Here is a 19,321-nt window from a genome sequence, read left to right on the forward strand (position 1 = left end):
TTGCATACTTCAAAGTGGTTAAATGGGAAAATTTAGGTGGTATATATGATACCAGAATGCAAAGAAAAATAACCCATAGAACTCTACGACACAAAGAGTGAACTCTAATGGAAGCTATGGACTATAGTTAATAATATAAAATAGTGTTTCATCAGTTGTAACAAAGTATCACATTAATACAAAATATTAATAATAGGGAAAAGTGCATGCGTGTGGGAGTGATATATGGGAACTCTGTACCTTCTGCATGATTTTTCTGTAAACCTGCAATGGCTCTAATAAAAAAAATAAAAAAAACTACTGATAAACCTAGACTTAAACTTTTCAAGAATTTCATACTTTAAAATTATTTCATGACTTTTGAGCTATTAATAATGTATAATATAGTATTTTAACAAATATTTACTTGTATTTTCCTTTTTTTTTTCAAAACTTTGTTTTGAAATTAAATTTATAATTGATTTTAAATTTGACATGTAGAAAGCAGGGATCTAAATCAGTATTTTCCTACAAAAAGCTAGATAGATATTTCAGCACCATTCAGTAAGTACTCCTTTACTTCTCCATTAATTTGCAGTGTCCTTTGTTGTCCAGAATTACATTCAAACATATATTAATATCTACCACCTGGGCAATATTTTCTGTTTCTAGTGCTAATATTACTCAAGTAAAATATTGACCACATAGTAAGGGAGATTCTTGCAAATAATGTCAATATTTTTAAAATAAAAAAGAGTACTGGTTGCTCTCTTCAAGATATTATATTACTCTTAGATATTAATTATGGAAAAGTTGATGTATTAACAACATTGGTTCTTCCCATTCAGAAATATACATATTTTCTTTCTTTCATGTACTGTACAATATATAAAATTATATTATTTTGAAGTATTTCTGGAATTTTTCAATTTTTAATATGCTATTGTTTTTAAATTTATATATGCTAATTGACTATTATACATAAAACTTCTGATTATTTTTATTTTTAATATCCTTTTCCAAAATACGTCTGCTACTGTGCAACTTGCCAAAGTGAATAGATTTTTAGGAAATTCTCTTGGATTTTTTTTATTAGAAAATCATATTACCTATCACTACAATAATTTGAATATTACACACCCTTATTTTTATTTTGCATTCTATTAAGTGTAGAAGTTTGAAAACAATGTGAAGAACCAGTGGTACTCATGATCCTCATCTAGCTCTGGACTTTAAGAGAATGTTCCTAGACTTCTCTCCTAAGTATGGTGCTGGTCACTGCATCTGATAAATGGTCGGTATCAGTTTAGGCGATACAGTGTCTATTTCTAGTTCTGGATTTTCTTTCTCTAATCAGCGAGTGGCATGCTCAAGGACCTCCTGTTTCAGGACGCCCGGATCTACATTCAGGTGGAAGGTCCTCCTGCTATCACCACCCCCAGCATATTCAGAGCACCCCTCTGTGTCAACCTCTTGGAGGAAGGGGTTTGCCTGCACTTTCCCCTGCGAGGGATTTCCACTCTCTCTCACATGTGCAGAGGAGAGCTCAGTCTCATTTTCCTCACCTGTTCTCCAGCCTTAAGGCCTTAGTTTCTGCTGAGAAGAAGATCCTGAGGGAAAAGAGGGCTGGAGTTGGAAGGATCCCACTTAGGAGGCAAAGTGTAAAGCCAAGGAGGGAATGAGAGGCAGAGGTAACAGGAGAGAGACCAAGGAGCACAGAACCAGACAGCCACCTCCTCCCCCTCACCTGGCCCCTTGGTTACTCCCTGCAGGAAGGTCCAGCAGACACCCTCTTGGGATGGAACTGCTTTGTGTATCTGCTTCTATTTTCTTGGCTATGCCTCTCTTTTATGCCTTTTTTTTTTAGCTTACATCTCTCTCTCCCCGCTGGGGCCTGGGCTGGATTGAGCCCAGAGAAGCCCTGGACCTTAACTGGTACTCCCTAGGTCCTCCTTGAGGCTCTCTCTGATGTTTTCCTGTGTGCCCAAGGTTTGCAGTGTTTTCATTGCATCCCTAAATGGCTTGCAGTTAAAGCTCAGCTCAGGGAACAGAACTTCTGGGGAACCAGTCCCACTGGAAATACTATTAGATGGACAGCTCTGCTTTGCTGAAAGTTTAGGAAGAGGAGTTCCTCCATGTCTTTGCATCCCAGGATGCCTGCCCTTCTCAACACACACACACACCTTCCTTCAGTCTCTTCAGGGTCCATTGCAGCAGTTTTATTTTCTCTACTTTATCTTTTACCACTTCCTTTTTCATCTGTTATCTCTTTGTATATAAAATTGCAGAGGCCTCCTGTCTTGAAAATCACTTGTTTGCTTTCTGGCCCCAGATGTTTTTTCCACCCTTCTCTACCTATGGAGAAGTACTTCACCACTGTATGAGTTGCTTCAGCAGGGTCCCTGTGCCCTCTGCCTGATGACTGGATTTAATCAATGAGAGGCACAGGCGAGATATTTGAGGGAAGTAGGAAGGACAAGTTTAGGTATACATCTCTGATTTCCTCCCTTATGGTCAGTGGTTTGGCAGTTGTACATTCCTCTACTGAATGTCACTGTCCCTATCAGGCAGATCTGCTTAGGATTCTTGCCTATTCTGGAAACTGTTGCCATCCATTGCTTCTCAAGCCTAAGGATGGTAATTGCTTTGGTATTGTCAGCTTTGAGGTATTTTAAGATCTCTTTTTATTTTTCTTAACCCTGCTCACCTCTTTGAAATACTGACTTCATTATATTGTCATCAATCATCTCTTTTGCGTGTACCATCTATTCCTAGGACTTTAATCAATATACTGACTGATCTGATGTATCACCTCCCATGCATCCTGTTCCTGATTCTGCTTTAACTCTTTTTTTTTTTTTTTACAAACTTCTTGAAACAGTTTTCTCAGTGTATTGCTTCCAATTCCTCACTTCCCCAACTCTTCTCACCTGACTCAAGACTTGTATTTTTCCTACTAATTGAAAACTTTGACTTAATGCTAACTGTCAGGGTCATTGGAAGCAGATGTTGAGAAAGAGATAGAGTGTAAGAAGTTTATAAGGGTTCAATGTTGTAGACACCAGGAGGAGGAAGAAAGTTTTGACACACGTCCAATTCTGATGCAGTCCTGATAAAAGCCAACCTGACATGGAGCTCTGGAGTGAATATTGCCCATCAGTTTTCCACATGAGACTAAAATGGCCCAGCCATTATGCCCCCACCTCACCTGAGAGTGGATGAGGGATTTGTAGGGGAAGGGTGCAACATGGGCACAGACACTCTCTGCAGCTGAGGCAGTCCCTGAAGAAGTGAGAGCTGGAAGCCATCTGCACTCCCCACGGTTGACAGATAATACTTCCCTGAAGGAGGAGATGGGGAACTCTTCTCTATATCTACCACACGTTATGTTGTAAAATCACATGGGGAGTTTTTCGTATTTCTCTTTCTTGGTTTAGTTCCTCTAATACATTTTTAATTCTTGTTTGTAAGCCGTTAAGGATGTTCTTTCTTCTTGAAACACTTGATGTGAGTCTGGATTATTTCCACTAAACTTATGCATCTTAACCTAAGTACCACTTCTTGTAAGAAGCCGTCCTTGATTGCTTAGAGTTATTTAGATGGCATCCCTGTGTGCCTCCATAGCACTGTGCACTCCCACTATTATAAATTATTAGATAGATTAGTAATTGTCATTTTGTTTGTCTTCTTCCCGTTACTTTGAGCTCTGTTTGAGCTGTGGCTGTGCCTATTTTATTTACTTTTTAGTATTTTGGATGGAACAGCTTTGCTGAATAATAGTAGAGGTTCGCTAACTATTAAGTTGTATTTTCTTTTTGACCAAATACCGTTTTTTCCATACTTACCTATGTTAGTATATGGTAAAGATGCTGTTACTGAGTCCACCTACTTTAATCGACTTTTATGAGTTCTTCCAACTTCAATGCTTCATGTTTTCTTGGTCGTTCATTACCATTTCCTGGGTATTTCTTAAATGCTATTGTTGTCCAGTGTTCTTTAGACAACTTTGTTCCTTCCAATCCACTTTACTTTCTTGGGTGATATCATTTAATATTATGGATTTAACCAGTGTACACCAAGAAAACCCCTTAACTGACAACTTTTTGTCGGGGGGTCGTATTCCAATATTATTTGGTTTTTACTACCTCACTCCTATGTAGGAGTTCCTTGGTTTTGGATGGCTTTATTTATTCTTTGCATGGCCTAGGTTGGATTCCTGATAAGAGAAATTGGATGCTAGTGCTTACACATATATATAGGCGAACTCAACTGGGATGTAAAATCTACACTGGATAGTGGAGATTAAGAATAATGACCCAAATCCTGAAAGAAAGCAAATCAGGGCTTTAGGAATCTTAAGAACACGTGGCAGAGAGGGAAAGTATAAAAAGGCTGGGGAAATTTTTGAGAAAGGGTGCTATAGTCTGCTGGGACTGTTTCTTTTTTCCTATTACAATATATTTATATAAGTAGAGTGGAAAGATAAAATTATATTTTTAATACAAACTTAGATTCTTATATTTATGATCTCATACCCACTGAGTGAGAAGGCTCAGATTCTATATGTTGTATTATAAAGTCTGTAAAGCCTTATAGATTAGAGAGCACTTCCCTCTGCATATAACTCAGACTGAATAGGGTCATTAGAAAGATAACATGAAAATTTCAAAATAAACTGGATAATATGTGTTGGCAGATGTTCTGATGGAAACCCTCAGGAGCATAAGAGATACAGTCAATAGAAAACTGGCAGTATCTGCTTATGAAATAGTGATGGACAGGTTCATGAGAATTCCTTACCCCATGTCTGTCCTTCAGAGGGTATTCATGAATTTGATAATATTTAGTGATGACAAGCTTTTTGTGCTCAGATTCTAAAATCCCCAACAACATATCTAGATGAGCTGTCCTATGATCTACAGCCTGGTGACTGGATTTATGTCAAAGTCTATCAAGGAAAAAGATCATCTGAGCTTTGGTGATAGTACCCATTCTAAGTCTGCCTGTAAGAACACTGCAGTCCAGTGTGAAAACATCAGACTAGTGCCATATTTATTACTGTCAGAAGACGTGTCTCACATACTTAGCAAACTCTTATATGTTATGTTTGTTATTTTCTCAGATGATACACTTTTTCCTTGTCAGACTGTTGGTCCAGCTTAGATGCAGACTCCTTTACTCCAGTTCAAGGAATCAAAGTGACAACATTTCATCGTTACCTAAAGCGTGTTGTGGATTGTTGGAACTAACACGTGACTGATTCAAGTGAGTATTCCTTACTTCTCTGGGTGGTACATCTGTAAAACTTTTGAGGGTCCCTGGAAGGAAAGTTTTCTACTCTGACCCCAACTAGTGTAATAATTTTCCCTTCCAAAAGGTTTAGCTTTGGACACACTTGAACAGGTTCAAGAGTTTATAAACTTCTAAGTGAGAGACTGATAATCCTTCCTCAGCCAGAGTTAAGGTAACCTCTTTCTCAATGGTGAATAATTATTGCTTCATTGTCACCTATCCTGCAATATAATTCTGTTGCTATATGGCTATTGATTCTTCCTCTGTTAAAGAAAAAGACTACTTAATAAAATCTTTTGTGGTGTTCCTTGCATAGTAATGAGCAAACACTGTCTTGGTAGCTAGTTCCTGCATTGTGCCTTTGGTCCCTTTTTGAGGTCAGTTGCTTTTACTTTTTACTTTTTTTTTTAAATTAAATGCAATTTTATTGAGATATATTCACACTCCATACAATCCATCCAAAGTATACAATCAGTTGCTCCCAGTATCACAGTAACAACAATCATCAACATGATCAATTTTTGAACATTTTAATATGCCAAAAATTGTAATAATAATAAGATAAAAATATAAAAGAAAACCCAAAATATCCTTTACCTCTCATCCCTGCAATTGTTGATTCCTAGTATTGGTGTGGTACATGTGTTACTGTCGATGAAAGGATACTAAGGTATTACTGATAATTATAGTCCATAGTTGCAGTAGGTACATTTTCTCCCATATACCACTCTATTATTAACTCCTTGTAATAGTGTCATACATTTGTTCTAGTTCATAAAAGACCTTTTTTTTATTTGTACTGCCATTCACAGTCATCGCCCACTAGAAGATTCTCTGTGTAATATTGTTCCAGTTTGCTAATGCTGCCGGGATGCAAAATACCAGAAATGGATTGGCTTTTATAAATGGGGTTTTACTTGGTTACACAGTTAGAGTCTTTAGGCCATAAAGTGTCCAAGGTAACACATCAACAATTGGGTACGTTCACTGGGGGATGGCCAATGGCGTCTGGAAAACCTCTGTTAGCTGGGAAGGCACGTGGCTGGCGTCTGCTCCAAGTTCTGGTTTCAAAATAGCTTTCTCCCAGGACGTTCCTCTCTAGGATTTAGCTCCTCAAAAAATGTCACTCTTAGTTGCTCTTGGAGTGTTTGTACTCTCTTAGCTTCTCTGGAGCAAAAGTCTGCTTTCAAAGGCCATCTCCAAAATGTATCTGTGAGCTGAAGCTCCTCTCTCAGGTGCTGCGCATTCTTCAAAGTGTCCCTCTTGCCTGTAGAAAGCTTGCTCCTTCTTCCAAGCTTTTATAGGGCTCCATTGAACTAATCAAGGCCCACACTGAATGGGCGGGGCCACACCTCCATGGAAATTGTCTAATCAGAGTTATCACCTACAGTTGGGTGGGTCACATCTCCATGGAAACTCCAATCAAAAGGTCACACCCTAATCAAAAAGATCATTCAATCTGCCCCATGAGATTGCATCAAAGATAATAGCATTTTGGGGGACATAATACATTCAGCCTGGCACAAATACATTCCCATGTTTTCATCTCTAGTTTTCTTTCTGGTTACATACGTAACTCTAAACTACCCCTTTCAACCACATTCCCTCACAATTCAGCACTATTAATTATAATGGACTACTGTCACCTCTATCTGTTCCCAGGCATTTAAGTTCAACCTACTTAAAATTTCTGCCCATATTAAGCAACATTTCCCCATTCTCTAGCACCATTCTTTCCCCAGGAAACCTATACACTAGGTACTATGTGTGTGAGTTTATGTATTATAATTAGTTCATATTAGTGAGATCATACAGTATTTGTCCTTTTGTGTCTAACTTATGTCACTCAACATAATTTCTTTCTAAGGTTCATCCATGTCATCACATGCTTCCGAACTTCTTTTTACTGTTGAATAATATTCCGTTGTATGTATATACCACATTTTGTTTATCCATTCATCAGCTGATGGACACTTGGGTGGATTCCATCTTTTGGCAACTGTGAATAATGCTGCTATGAACATTGGTGTGCAAGTGTCTGTTTGCATCTCTGCTTTCACATCTTCTGGATATATACTGAGTGGTTGCATAAGGCAACTCTTTACTTAGCTTTCTGAGGAACCGCCAAACTGTCTTCCACAGTGGCTGTACCATTTTACATTCCCAACCAGCAGTGAATGAGTGTTCCTATTTCTTCATATCCTCTCCAACACTGTGGTTTCCTGTTTGATTAAGAGTGACCATTCTAAGAGGTGTGAAATGATATCTCATTGTGGTTTTGATTTGCATTTCCCTAATAGCTAGTGAAGATGAGCATCTTTTCACATGCTTTTTAGCCATTTGTATTTCCTCATTTGAAAAATGTCTATTCATGTGTTTTGCCCATTTTTAAAATTGTAATTTTATTGAGATATATTCACACACCATATAATCCATCCGAAACATACTATCAATGGCTCACAGTATCATCATATAGTTGTGCATTCATCATCACAATCAATTTTAGAACACTTTCATTACTCCAAAAAAAAAGTTTAAAAAATTAAGAAATAAAAAAGAACACCCAAAGCATCCCATACCCCTTAACCCCATTATTTATTTATTTTTGTCTTTATTTTATTACTTATCTGCCCATACACTGGATAAAGGGAGTGTCATTTGCAAGGTTTTTGCATGATCACATGAGAAAAGCTAAATAGTTATACAACCATCATCAAGAATCAAGGCTATTAGATTACAGTTCAGCAGTTTCAGGAATTACTTCTAGCTAGTCTGATACACTAGAAACTATAAATAATGCATAAGAATAACCTCTAAAATTGACCTCTCGACTATTTGAAATCTCTCAGTCATTGAAACTTTATTTTGTTTAATTCCTCCTCCCCCTTTTGGTCCGGAAGTCCTTCTCAATCCCATGATGCTGAGTCCAGGCTCATTCCTGGAAGTTATGTCCTACATTGCCAGGGTGATTTACAACCCTGGGAGTCATGTGCCACATAGTGGGGGAGGGTAATGAGTTTTATTTGCAGAGTTGGTGGAGAGAGAAGCCACATCTGAAGAACAAAAGAGGTTCTCTGTGGGTGACTCTTAGGCATAATTATAAGTAGGTTTAGCTTCTCCTTTGCAGGAATAAGTTTCTTAAGGGCAAGCCCCAAGATCAAGGGCTTGACTTATTAAATTGCGAGTCTCTAATGCTTGCAAGAATATGAGGAATTCCCCAGGTGGGGAAGTTTAATATTTCTACGTTTTTCCCCAGTCTCTCAAAGGGACTTTTTTGTCCAGTTTTTAATTGGGTTGTTTGTCTTTTTATTATTGAATTGTAAGATTTCTTTTTGTATTCTGGATATGAAACTCTTCTCCCATATGTGGTTTCCAAATATTTTCTCCCATCGATTCACCTGCATTTTCACCCTCTTGACAAAGTCCTTTGAAACACTGAAGTATTCAGTTTTGAGGAGGTTCCATTTATCTAGGTTTTCTTTCATTGCCTGTGCTTTTGGTGTAAGGACTAAGAAGCTACCTCCTTTCACTAGATCTTGAAGATGTTTCTGTATGTTTTCTTCTAGGAGTTTTATGGTACTGACTCTTATATTTAGATCTTTGATGCATTTTGAATTAATTTTGGAATAGGGTGGGAGATAGGGGTCCTCTTTCATTCATATGGATATTGGTACCAGGTTTCCCAACATCATGTATTGAAGAGATTGTTCATCCCAGTTGAGTGGATTTGGGAGACTTGTTGAAAATCAATTGATCATAAATCCAAGGGTCTATTTCTGAACTTTGAATTTGATTCCACTGATCAGTATGTCTTTCTTTATGCCAGTGCCATGCTGTTTTGACCACTGTGGCTTTATAATATGCTTTAAAGTCAAGAAGCATGAGAAGTCCCACTTCATTCTTCTTTTCCAAGATGTTTTTGGCTATTTGTGTACCCTTATTATTCCAAATAAAACTGATGATTTGCTTTTCCATTTTTGCAAAGTAGGGTTTTAGGATTTTGATTGGTATTGCATTGAATCTGTACATCAGTTTGGATAGAGCTGACATCTTAACAGCATTTATCCTTCCTGTCCATGAACATGGGACGTCCTTCCATTTATTTAGGTCTTCTTTGATTTCTTTTAGCAATGATTTGTTGTTTTGTGTTTACAGGTCCTTTACATCCTTGGTTAAGTTTATTCCTGGATAGTTGAGTCTTTTAGTTGTTATTATAAATAGATATTTTTTTCTTGATTACTTTCTTGGATAGCTCATAAGTAGTGTATAGAAACCTACTGATTTTTGTATGTTGACCTTGAATCCTGCTACTTTTGCTGAACTCATTTATTGGTTCAAATATCTTTGTTGTAGTTTTTTTCCCTGGATTTTTGAAATATAGGATCATGTCATCTGCAAAAAGTGAAAGTTTTGGTTATTCCTTTCTGATTTGGATGCTTTGTTTCTTTTTCTTGCCTAATGTCTCCAGCTAGAACTTCTAGCACGAGGACAAATAACAGTGGTGAAAGTAGGCATCCTTGTCATGTTCCTGATCTAAGAAAGAAAGCTTTCAATCTCTCACAATTGAGTATAATAGTAGCTGTGGGTTTTTCGTATATGCCTTTTATCATGTTGAGGACGTTTCCTTCGATTCCTGCCATTTGAAGTGTTTTTATTAAGAAAGGGTGTTGGATTTTGTCAAACACCTTTTCTGCATCAATTGAGATAATAATGTTTTTTTTCCCTTTTTGTTTTGGTGTATTACATTAATTGATTTTGTTGTGTTGAACCACCTTTGCATACCTGGAATAAAGCTCACTTGGTCACAGTGTATAATTTTTTTAATGTGCTGTTGGATTATATCTGTGAGTATTTTGTTGAGTATTTTTGCATCTATATTCGTTAGAGAGATTGGTCTGTAGTTTTCTTGTCTTGTAGTATCTTTAGCAGGCTTTGGTATTGAGGTGATGTTGACTTCATAGAATGTGTTAGGTCTTGTTCTCTCTTCTTCATTTTTTTGGTAGAGTTTGAGCAGGAATGGTGTTAATTCTTCTTGGAATGCTTGGTAAAATACACCTGAGAAGCCATCTGGCCCTGGGGTTTTCTTTGTTGGAAGTTTTTTGATGACTGATTCAATCTCTTTACTTGTCAATGGTTTGTTGTGGTCTTCTATTTCTTCTTGGAAGACTATAGGTTGTTCACGTGTTTATAGGATGTTATCTATTTCATCTAAGTTGTCTAGTTTGTTCCCATGCAGTTGTTCATAGTATCCCCTTATGATCTTTTTTATTTTCTCTGGGTCTGTGGCAATGAGCTCCCTCTTATTTCTGCCTTTGCTTATTTGCATCTTCTCTCTTTTTGTCTTTGTCAGTGTAGCCAAAGGTTTGTTGATTTTATTGATCTTTTCAAGGAACTAACTTTTGATTTTATTGATTCTCTCTATTTTTTTGTTCTCCATTTAATTTATTTCCTCTCTAATCTTTGTTATTTCTTTCCTTCTGCTTGCTTTGGGATTAGTTTGCTTTTCTATCTGTAGTTTCTCCAGTTGTTCAGTTAAGTCTTTGGTTTTAGTTCTTTCTACCTTTTTAATGTATGTGTTCAGGGTTATAAATTTCCCTCTTGGTGCTTCCTTCTCTGCATCCCATAAGTTTGTTATTCCATTTTATTGAGATATATTCACATAACATACAATCATCCAAAATGTACAGTTTTTTTTGCAGTACCATTATCTAGTTGTGCATTCATTACCACAAAAAATTTTTGAATATTTTCATTAAAACTGAGAATAAGAATAAAAGTTGAAGAAAAAAGAACATCCAAAACATTCCACTCTCACCCCTCCCAATTATTCATTTACTTCTTTTTCCCATTTTTCTACTCATCTGTCCATACACTGGCTAAAGGTAGTGTGAGGCACAAGGTTTTCAGAATTACACAGTCACACAGTATAAGCTATATAGTATACTCTCATCTTCAAGAATCAAGGCTACTGGATGGCAGTTTAACAGTTTCAGGTATTTGCTTCTAGCTATTCCAATACACTGAAAACTATAAAGGGATATCTATATAATGTCAAAGAATTACCCTCCAAAATGTCCTGTCAGCTCCATTTGAAATATCTCAGGCACTGATACTTTATTTTGTTTAATTTCTCTTTCCCCTTTTCATCAAGAAACATTTCTCAATCCCATAATGCTGGATCAAGGTTCATCCCCAGGAATCATATCCTACATTGCTAGGGAGATTTACACCCCTGGGAGTCATTTTCCATGTAGCGAATTCACCTGCCAAGTTGGGTTACAGAGAGAGGCCATATCTGAGCAACAAAAGAGGTTCTCTGTGGGTGACTATTAGGCCCAATTGTAAGTAGGTTGAGCCTCTCCTTTGCTGTAACAAGCTTCATATGATCAAGGGCTCGGCCTCCCCAATGCTTGTGAGAACATCAATAATTACCCAGTGGGGAAGTTTAACATTTCCACATTTCTCCCCATTTCCTCAAGGGGATTTTGAAAATACATTTTTGTTCTCTGCCCAAATTATTCTGAGATGTATTGGGGCTTCACACTAACTTGTAAACCAACCAGATCTCACTCCCTATTCAAAGTTCCATGTAATTATGGTGTTTGAATGACCTGATGATGCAATTATATAGTGTGGTGTAGAAAAGATGGATTTCGCCCCTAATAAACATCTGTTCCTTTGGCCTCACAAAGAAATTGAAGTTTTAAAACATCATTAATATCTTCCTTTACCCTTTAGTCTGATTTAACTTATTCCTAACCAAGTCCATACATTCAAATCTCTAGTTGAAGTTTGATCTCTTTTTCAGCCTCTTTAACATTTGCTGTCTGCAGTGACGCTAACATTCATAGCTGCTGCACTCTGGGCCTGAGTCTCAGGTGTCACATCAGGTTATATGCAAGAGCTTAGCACCTCAGAGTTTAAAATAGCACTTACAACTCAGGAATCAATGTAACTACTGTAAGAGTTTCCAATCTATGAACCTTTACCATAAGCCTTCCCGTGATAACCTATGCTCTCAGATTCAATTCTCAGAGTTTGCATGTTACAGTTAGTCCATATTATTGAGGTAGTATAAAGTTTGTCTTTTAATTTCTGTTTTTTTTTTTTTCACTCAACATACTGTCATCCAGGTCCATTCACCTCGTTCCTTACCTCACAACTTCATTCCTTCTCATAGTTGCTCAATGTTCCATTGTATTTATATATCACAGTTCACCATACTGTTCATTAGTGAATACTGCCATATAAACCCAATGTGAAAATGACTATTTATGTCCCTGTTTTAAGTAGTTCGAAGTATGTACCCAATAACAGGATTGTAGGACAATATGGGAACCCCATTGTTAGCTTCCTTTGGAACCACCACACTGCCCTACAGTTGGGCTGCACCATTCTACTTCCCCACCAACAGTGATTAGGCACATCTTTCTCTCCACATTTTCTCCAACACTTGTATCCCTCTGTTTATTTTTTGAACAGTTTTATTCACACACCATACATTCCCTTCTAAGTAAACAATCAGTGGTTACTGGTATAATCACATAATTATGCATTCACCACAAATAATGAGGAAGAGGAGAAAAAAAAGAAAAAAAGATGACAAAAGTACAAGAAAAAGTATAATAAAAGTAAAATAAAATACAATAAAAAGGTCAGACAACACCAATGCCAGGAATCCCATACTCCTACCTTATATCCTCCTCTTACAGAAATTTAGCTTTGGTATATTGCTTTTGTTTCAATTAAAGGAAGCATCTTACAATTTTACTGTTAACTATAGACCCTAGTTTGCATTGATTTTATTTTTTCCTCAGTGCCATCAATTTTCAACACCTTGCAAGGTTGACATTTAATCTCCCTCATATAAAAACATTCTTACATTTGTACATTTAGTCACAATCATTGACCGTTCTAGTTTTCAGTAAGTTATACAGCCCAAGCCTTTATCTTCTATCTTTCCTTCTGGTGTCCTACATGCCCCTAACCTTCCTCTTTCAACTGTACTCACAGTCGTCTTTGTTCAGTGTACTTACAATATTGTGCTACCATCACACAGTATTGTGCTATCCATTGCTGGATCTATACAATCAATCCTGTTGAACATTCTATACTCCTTCACCATCAAATGCCCAATCTCTACTCTCTTGCTATCTCCTGATATTTTCATTTCTACTCTCTTCTCCAATCCTGTCTCTCCTGTATTTTTCTTCTCTGTCTTTTGCAGTCCCTTTATTATTTCTTATAGAGGAGGTCACCTGTTCATGAACACTCTCAGTGTTTGTTTATCTGTAAATATTTTAAACTCTCCCTCATTTTCGAGGGACAGTTTTGCTGCATATAGGATTCTTGGTTGGCAGTTTTTCTCTTTCAGTATCTTGAATATATCATACCACTGCCCTCTTGCCTTCATGGTTTCTGTTGAGCGATCCACACTTAGTCTTATTGAGCTTCTCTTGTGTGTGATGGATTGCTTTCTTTTGCTGCTTTCAGAATTCTCTCTTTGTCTTTGATATTTGAAGATCTGATTAGTAAGTGTCTTCAAGTAGGTCTATTTGGTTGAATTCTATTTGGGGTATGCTGTGCTTTTTGGACCTCTAATTTTATGTCTTTTATTAGAGTTGGGAAATTTTCAGTGATTATTTCCTGTATTACTCTTTCTGCTCCTTTTCCCCTCTCTTTCTGGGACAGCTATAACATGTATATTCATGTGCTTCTTGTTGTCATTCAGTTTCATGAGACCCTGCTCATATTTTTCCATTCTTTTCCCTATGTGTTCTTTCGTGTGTAAGATTTCAGATGTCCTCTCCTCTAGTTTTGTAATCCTTTCTTCTGCCTCTCCAAGTCTTCTGTTGCATGTTTCCATTGTGGTTTTCATCTTTTCTATTGTGCCTTTCATTCCCATATGTTCTGCCATTTATTTTTTCAAGATTATGAATTTTCCTTATGGTCACTTATTGTCTTCTTTATATCTTTCATCTCTTTTGTCATATTTTCTTTCAACTCAGTGATTTGATTTAGAAGATTTGTTTGAACATCTTTACTTAGTTGTTTCAACTCCTGAATCTCAGTTGAGGTGTTAATTTTTTCCTTTGACTGGGCCATATCGTTGTGTTTCCTGGTGTGGCTCATGACTTTTTGCTGTCTAGGCACCTGATACTCTTGATTTGTTTATTCTGGAGGTTATTTTCTCTTTTACCTAGGGTTTTCTTGTTGGTTGTCTTTGATGTCTATCTGTTGGTTCTCTTGCTGACCAGTTGTCAGATTATATCTGCCCCTCAGTATTCCCCCCAAATCAGGCCCCCACTCTGGCCTGCCACTGGAATGGGAGGTAGGCACTGGGTGCCTGAAGAAGTTCACTGTGCATCACAGTAATACAAATCTGCTGGCTTTCAGTGGTCCTCTGTTTTCCACTGGCCAGAAAGACCTGGGTTTGTTTTAGAGACCTGTTTTAACAGTTTGGTCTTCCATATTTCTCAGCCAAACCAGGGGCAGGTTTCCATACAAGGTGTGTAGACCAGTTCCTAAGAAAGGGCCTGGAGCATCTTTTTAAAAGTGTTTCAATTGCTTTGCACCTTCTGGACTGTCCAGCAGATGGTGCTGTTCCTTAACTTAATCATCTTCAGAGGCTGCTTTGCCTCTAAGCATCTACTTTGGTAAGGTGAAACTGTGGAATTCCTATGCCCTCACTTTGCCAGCCTAAATCTGGCCAATGTGGGGCTACACCTGTGGCAGAGTACTCCCTCAGCTGACCCAGTATTCCAGCTGTCTCCCAGGCAAGAAAATGGCTGCCAGCTGCTGCTTCCCTGAAGGGTGGGGGAAGGGCTTTCAAGCCCAGGGATGGAAATACAGTCTCTGTCCACATTTTCTCAGTTTCTGTGTCCCTCACTGATGTAGGCCTTGAAATGTCCTCCCCTTCTCCATGTCTTCAAATGGTGGGGGTATGTCTCACTGCTGTGAGAGATTTCATACTCTGTGTCCCTGGTGGGAGTGTTCCTCTTTGATGATTCTGTGCCTTTCCCACACTTAGACCATTTCAAGGGGAGGGGAGTGAACTGGATGGTCTGGGACAGAAGACCTGATATTTCTTCTCTGTCTTCAATTCAGCATTTGCAGGATCCTTTTCCAGTCTATATCGTCCTCTAGAGTTTCAAACAATTTAGAATTGTCCTTTTTTTTTTTGATGAATCTCTGGAGAGAAGTTTTCAGTCACTGTTTACATTGCCATGTTGATGATATCACTCCCCATAAGTTTTGATATGTTGTATTTTTGTTTTCATTTATCTCAAGAAATTTACTGATTTCTCTTGCAATTTTTTCTTTGACCCATTGATTTTTTTTATAAGTATATCATGGTAACAGTTATTTAGGTTTGTTGTGCTATTATGTGTATCACATGCCTTTAAACAACCACTTAAGAACATGTTCACCTTCAATGCATCACTGATACTTAAAATCCCATTAACAAACCATAGTCACATCTGACCATTCCCATACCATTAAGATCACCTTCATTATCTTATCTGAAGATAATAGATTATAGTTTCCCCTCACTAGCTTCTGACTATCTCTAGGTCCCCTAGATTCTACATTATAAGACACTTATTTCACATTTTTCATAGAGTTCACACTAGTGATAACATAAAACATCTCTCCTTTTTTATCTGGCTTATTTCACTCAACATTATGTCTTCAAGGTTCAACCATGTTGTAATATGTTTCATGACTTTGTCCCTTCTTACTGTTGCATAGTATTCCATAATGTGTATATTAGGTACAAAAATGAGACTTTTCTCTATCCTTTGTAAGTAAACATTTATTGCTTTTTTCTTATGATGAAAATTATAAATAAAAACATAAACATGTAAAAATTAAATATATGTAAACCTTAATTTGAATGCTTTATTTTTATTAATAATATTACAATTAATTTATTTATTCCTCCATGCATTTGGAATATTTCTTTTGGATATTTTCTAAAAGTATAATAACTTGGTAAAAGAATTTGGACATTGATAAACAATGATACATTAGCTAATTTGACTTTTTGCATGTTTGGGCCAATTTTATATCTTACCATGTCTATATAAGAATTCTAATCTTGGGGTGACATGAAAATTCAGGATGATTTCATTTTTTGAATCACTTAGTATCTAAATAATAAGAAATTTATGTGTAATTTTAATGTTCATATTTTGATAAATAATGGTGACATTTTTCATGATCTAACTGGCCATTTTCATCTCTCGTGAGAGGTAAAGACAGAATCACGGCCCAGGTCCTTTGAGAACTAAAAAACCTCGGTCCCTCCCAACACTTAATGGTTTCTAAAGCTGGAGTTACTTGTTGGCCATTTCTCCACCCAGCCCAAGCAATCTCTGGAAGCCCAGTCTGAGCTCCTGCATCCTGAGTGCGTAGACCGTGGGCTTGAGTGCAGGGCGGATGACATTGTTCAGTATGTTAATGAGTACGGGAATGAGGGGAATCTTTTTCTCTGCCAGGTGTGTGACAGGCACCACGATGATACCTGAGTAGAAAAAGAGAATGAGGATGAGGTGGGAGCTAGAGGTGCTCAGAGCCTTGGACATTGCTTCCCCTGAGTTCAGCCTCATCACGGAGTGTAGGATTAGAGCATAGGAAGAAAACACCAGGGTCATGTCACTCCCAACCAGGACCCATGCTAAGATAAGTTGGTAAAATTTGTTCACAGTGATGTCATCACAAGCCAGGCTGACAACCCCCAAGTTAGAGCAGAGGCAATGCTGAATCTCATTCCTGGAGAAGTAGTGTCTCTGGGCAGCCAGTATGGGCACTGGGATGGTCAACAGGCCATTCCTGAGCACCATAAATCCTGTGGCTTTGATCACAGAATCTTCAGTGACTATGGAGGGGTATTGAAGGGGGTGACAGATGGCTATGTATCTGTCCACTGCCATGCAGAGGAAGATACCGGACTCCATGAAAAAAAAGCAGTGGATGGCATAGATCTGAGCAAAACGCTGAGGACGACTGATGGCCTTGGCATCAAACCAGAAGATGGCCAGGATCTTGGGCATGATGGTGGTGGCCAGGCCGATGTCCACCACTGATAATATGCCTAGAAAATGGTACATGGGCTCATGGAGTGTGGGCTCATGTTGGATGGTGATCACAATGAGGAGATTTGCACCAAGAGCTAAGAGATAGAGCAGAGCCAGGGGCGGGGAGAGCCAGTGCTGCCACTCATGAATTCCTGGTAGACCCATCAGGATGAAGTGGGAATTCTGGAGGCTGGAACTGTTTGTTAAACTGGAGGAGGTATCCATTGTACAGTTGCTGCCTTCTCAGTGTCTGTCCATAAAACTGAAATAGGGAGGACATTGTGTTTGAAAGTTTGTATGACAGTTATGATTAGTCCCCTTTCCTGTGTCCCAGTTCCTTTTGTCATGAGTAACCCTCAGCTTTCCTTTGGCTCCTGGAAATATTCCACAGAGGGCAACAAAGAAAGCCTATGTAAGATCTGTGTAGAACGGTTGGAATACCTATTTGTCATTGTCACTTTTATGTCTTATAGGGAAGTCTAAATGTGTTAACCATAATTTTACAAGTAGCAGATAACAAATATTACTACTTGGTTTCTTTTTATTCCTTTTCTCTGTTTTTATTTTTAATCAGATTATATCATCATATGGTGAAAATTTTTAACAGTCTTTTTGAGGTTGTAACATAGGCTCTCAGAAAAGAGGGAGAAATGAACTGAAGACTTTCCAATATCATTATAATCAGTTTGTAATTTTTAGTGTTTTGCATTTCTAAATTTGTTTATTCCATAATTTATTGACCAATATTTTTGAAATTAATCTTTGCTAGGTTTTCAGATTATTTCCTTGCAATAGAATTTGATAGTGATATGTAATCAGTGATATATGTACAGGTGTACCCATTTTAAAATTTTACTTTAACAGTATTTTGATTTTAAGATGTTACATGTGTATATATTAAAAAATTCATATAAAATGAAGCCATAAGCAACAGAAAGTAATGTTCCTGGGCTTGAACCTCCCAAATCTGTCTTTTTAACCAGAGTTAGCCAGTAATACCAATTTCTTAGAATCCATCCATAAATAGTTTTGTAGGGGCAAAAAAATATGTATTTATTTTCTCATGAATACAAAGCCATTTGTTTTCATACTATTCATACCTATCTTCTCATTTTCTTCCACTCCTTTTCTTTAAAAATTAGTTATCTTGGAGATTGTTTTAGATCAGAATGTCTAAGACACCTCACTGTTATAAGTAGTGTGAATTTCTGCCACATGGATGTCCCATGATTTAATGAGAACTTTGGATGGGCATTTTATTTGTCTATATATTGCTAATACAAACAATGATGCATTAAATTACTTCTTCATACATCTTTATGCATATGGCTAAGTTCATCCATAGGATAATTTCCCAGAAGTAAATTTCTGGGTCAAATAATTTTGACATACATTTCTAAATTGCCTTTCAAATGGGTTATCCGTACCCTTTATAAGAGTTTGGATATTTTAAATGCTCTTGATATAAACTGATATGCTGGTTCAAAGAAACAATATATTAGTTTACACACCTAGAGTTTCTTCCTGTGTCCATTTCATCACATCCATGCCAAAATTGGTTATTCAAATTTAAATTCCTCATTAATAAAATAAGCAAATATTGAAATTTCAATTTTAGTTCAGTTTTCACTTCATTGTTTAATGAATTTAAACTTTGAAAAATTTAGTTTCCATTTATATCCTTACTTATTAATTTTCTATTTTTTTGTGCATTAATTATATAGTTATTAATAGCCCCAGGCTTAGCAGTCTAATGGGTTTCAGTCTGAAGCCCATATCCACCAATCCAATCTTATCCCTCACCCTAATATTATCTTAGCTATAGTTACATAATTCCCTGAGAGTTGACTTTTTTTGAGAGAATATGGGCATAAGTGCTGAGTTCTATTAATATGTTATCATTGAATAGGTAGCATGCTAAATTATTGCAGAGGTAAAACATCTGGATAATTTCTCATTTTTGATGTGTT

The 19,321-nt window shown here is 37.2% G+C and overlaps 1 protein-coding gene across 1 annotated transcript; it reads right to left on the reverse strand.

Moving 5' to 3' along the window:
* Nucleotides 1-16,610: 16,610 nt before the first annotated feature.
* Nucleotides 16,611-17,576, reverse strand: LOC119537694 (olfactory receptor 56B4-like). Its single transcript, XM_037840237.1, has one exon. The coding sequence runs from the start codon at nucleotides 17,574-17,576 to the stop codon at nucleotides 16,611-16,613; it is 966 nt and encodes a 321-aa protein (XP_037696165.1).
* Nucleotides 17,577-19,321: the final 1,745 nt, after the last annotated feature.

Source organism: Choloepus didactylus, chromosome 6 (genome assembly GCF_015220235.1).
Source record: "Choloepus didactylus isolate mChoDid1 chromosome 6, mChoDid1.pri, whole genome shotgun sequence".
NCBI lineage: Eukaryota > Metazoa > Chordata > Mammalia > Pilosa > Megalonychidae > Choloepus > Choloepus didactylus.